This window comes from Carlito syrichta, unplaced genomic scaffold (assembly GCF_000164805.1).
Source record: "Carlito syrichta isolate Samal-C Ts95f unplaced genomic scaffold, Tarsius_syrichta-2.0.1 Scaffold143184, whole genome shotgun sequence".
NCBI lineage: Eukaryota > Metazoa > Chordata > Mammalia > Primates > Tarsiidae > Carlito > Carlito syrichta.
In genome coordinates this window covers 46,676-48,194 of record NW_007087280.1, presented here as the reverse complement: position 1 = coordinate 48,194, position 1,519 = coordinate 46,676, and the positions used below count along the sequence as shown (strand labels likewise).

General features: G+C 61.4%; 1 protein-coding gene across 1 annotated transcript in view; it reads left to right on the top strand.

The window, feature by feature from the left end:
• Window positions 1-898: 898 nt before the first annotated feature.
• The window catches only part of LOC103251607 (chymotrypsinogen B2-like), a 3,367-nt gene continuing 2,746 nt past the window's right edge, over window positions 899-1,519 (top strand). The window contains exons 1-2 of the mRNA XM_008050194.2: window positions 899-950; window positions 1,349-1,512. Coding sequence (XP_008048385.1) covers window positions 899-950; window positions 1,349-1,512 — 216 coding nt within the window. The remainder of the gene's footprint in view (window positions 951-1,348; window positions 1,513-1,519) is intronic.

Sequence of the window (1,519 nt, the reverse complement as noted above, 5' to 3'; positions counted from 1 at the left end):
CCCAGGCTGCAGTGAGCCATGATTGTGCCCCTGCCCTCTAGCCTGGGGGACAGAGCAAGACCCCTCTCTAAAAAAAAAAAAAAAAGTAAATAAAAACAACCAGGAAGTATCCTTCCCCTATGCATTTTGGGGAACTTGCGGTGTACCTGTCAACCTCAACCCAAAATGTCTACCTCTCGAGTGTCCCAGTTGCTGGGAAAGGAATCCACTGTCCACCCTGTCACCCAAACCAGGAACCAAGTCTCCCTGCCCCATCTACCTGGGGTGTAGCTCCCATCAGCTCTCCTCAGAGGGATGGCAGGACTCCTGGCTAGGCCCAAGGCCTAGTTGTGCCTCGGGATGCCATGTGCTCAGCTCCAGGGTTGGGTGCATGGGCGCCTGTGTGCAGGGGTGCTCCAGCCACTCACAGCCCAAGTTACTGCCACAGACATCAACTGAGTCTTCACAGAGACTGGGGGGAGCATCCTTGGCCCCTGTTCTGGGCCGTGGGGCACAGGCCTGCTCCAACATCCCCCCAACAAGACCACACTGCCCACGGGTTTTCAAACAACTCACAAATCAACTAAATTCTTAGTCCCAGGTCCTCCTGGCCACAAGAAGCTGAGCAGGGGCTCAGACTCAGGGTTTCTGCTCAAAGCCCTGGAGGGCCCTCACAAGGTAAGGCCTGCAGGAGAGAGGCTGTTTGGGCAGAGGCCACCTGGTTTGGCCCAGCTTGGCTGGGACCGCAGCTGCTGCCATCCCAGGCTCCCACGCCTGTCCCTCGCCAGTACATCCTACCCATTCTGGCACCCTCCCAGGGAAGGGCTTATGGCCTCAAGGTCTCCAGATAACAGCTAGGTGCACAGGGATATAAGGAGGGAACTCCAGGCAGGCATCCTCTACCTCCTGACCACCCACTATGGCCTTCCTCTGGCTGCTCTCCTGCTGGGCCCTCCTGGGCACCGCCCTCAGTGAGTGCTGGGCCTTGCAGAGGTGGGAGGGTTCTCTCCTCACCCCCGACCCTGAGGCCAGCAAGGGACAGCAGGGTCCCTGCCCCCAGATCAGCCCGGCCTCCCAACCTGTGCTGCGGGCCTGCTGCCCACCTCACACTCAACCCGTTTGGCTTGTTGGGGCCGAGGTGGGAATGGGGCCCGATTCACCTGCTTCCTGAGCTGAGACGGAGTCATTCCCAGGGGATTTCAGGGCTGGGCAGGAGAGTCAAGGCTGACTTCTCTGGGATGGGGGCGTTGAGGCAGGGAGGGCAGTAGGGAGCCAGGCTGGATCCCAGAGCCTGGGAAAGGGGAGAGTGGAGAGGAAGTGCGACCCCCTGGGGCATGGCACCCACACCTTCCCCCACTTCCAACCCCAGGCTGCGGGGTCCCCGCCATCCACCCCGTGCTGAGTGGCCTGTCCAGGATCGTCAATGGGGAGGACGCTGTCCCCGGCTCCTGGCCCTGGCAGGTGTCCCTGCAGGTGAGAGGGGGATTCTGTCCGTGTGGGGGGTACAGCGGGTGGCGGCCAGGTGGGGGAGCTGCCCAGG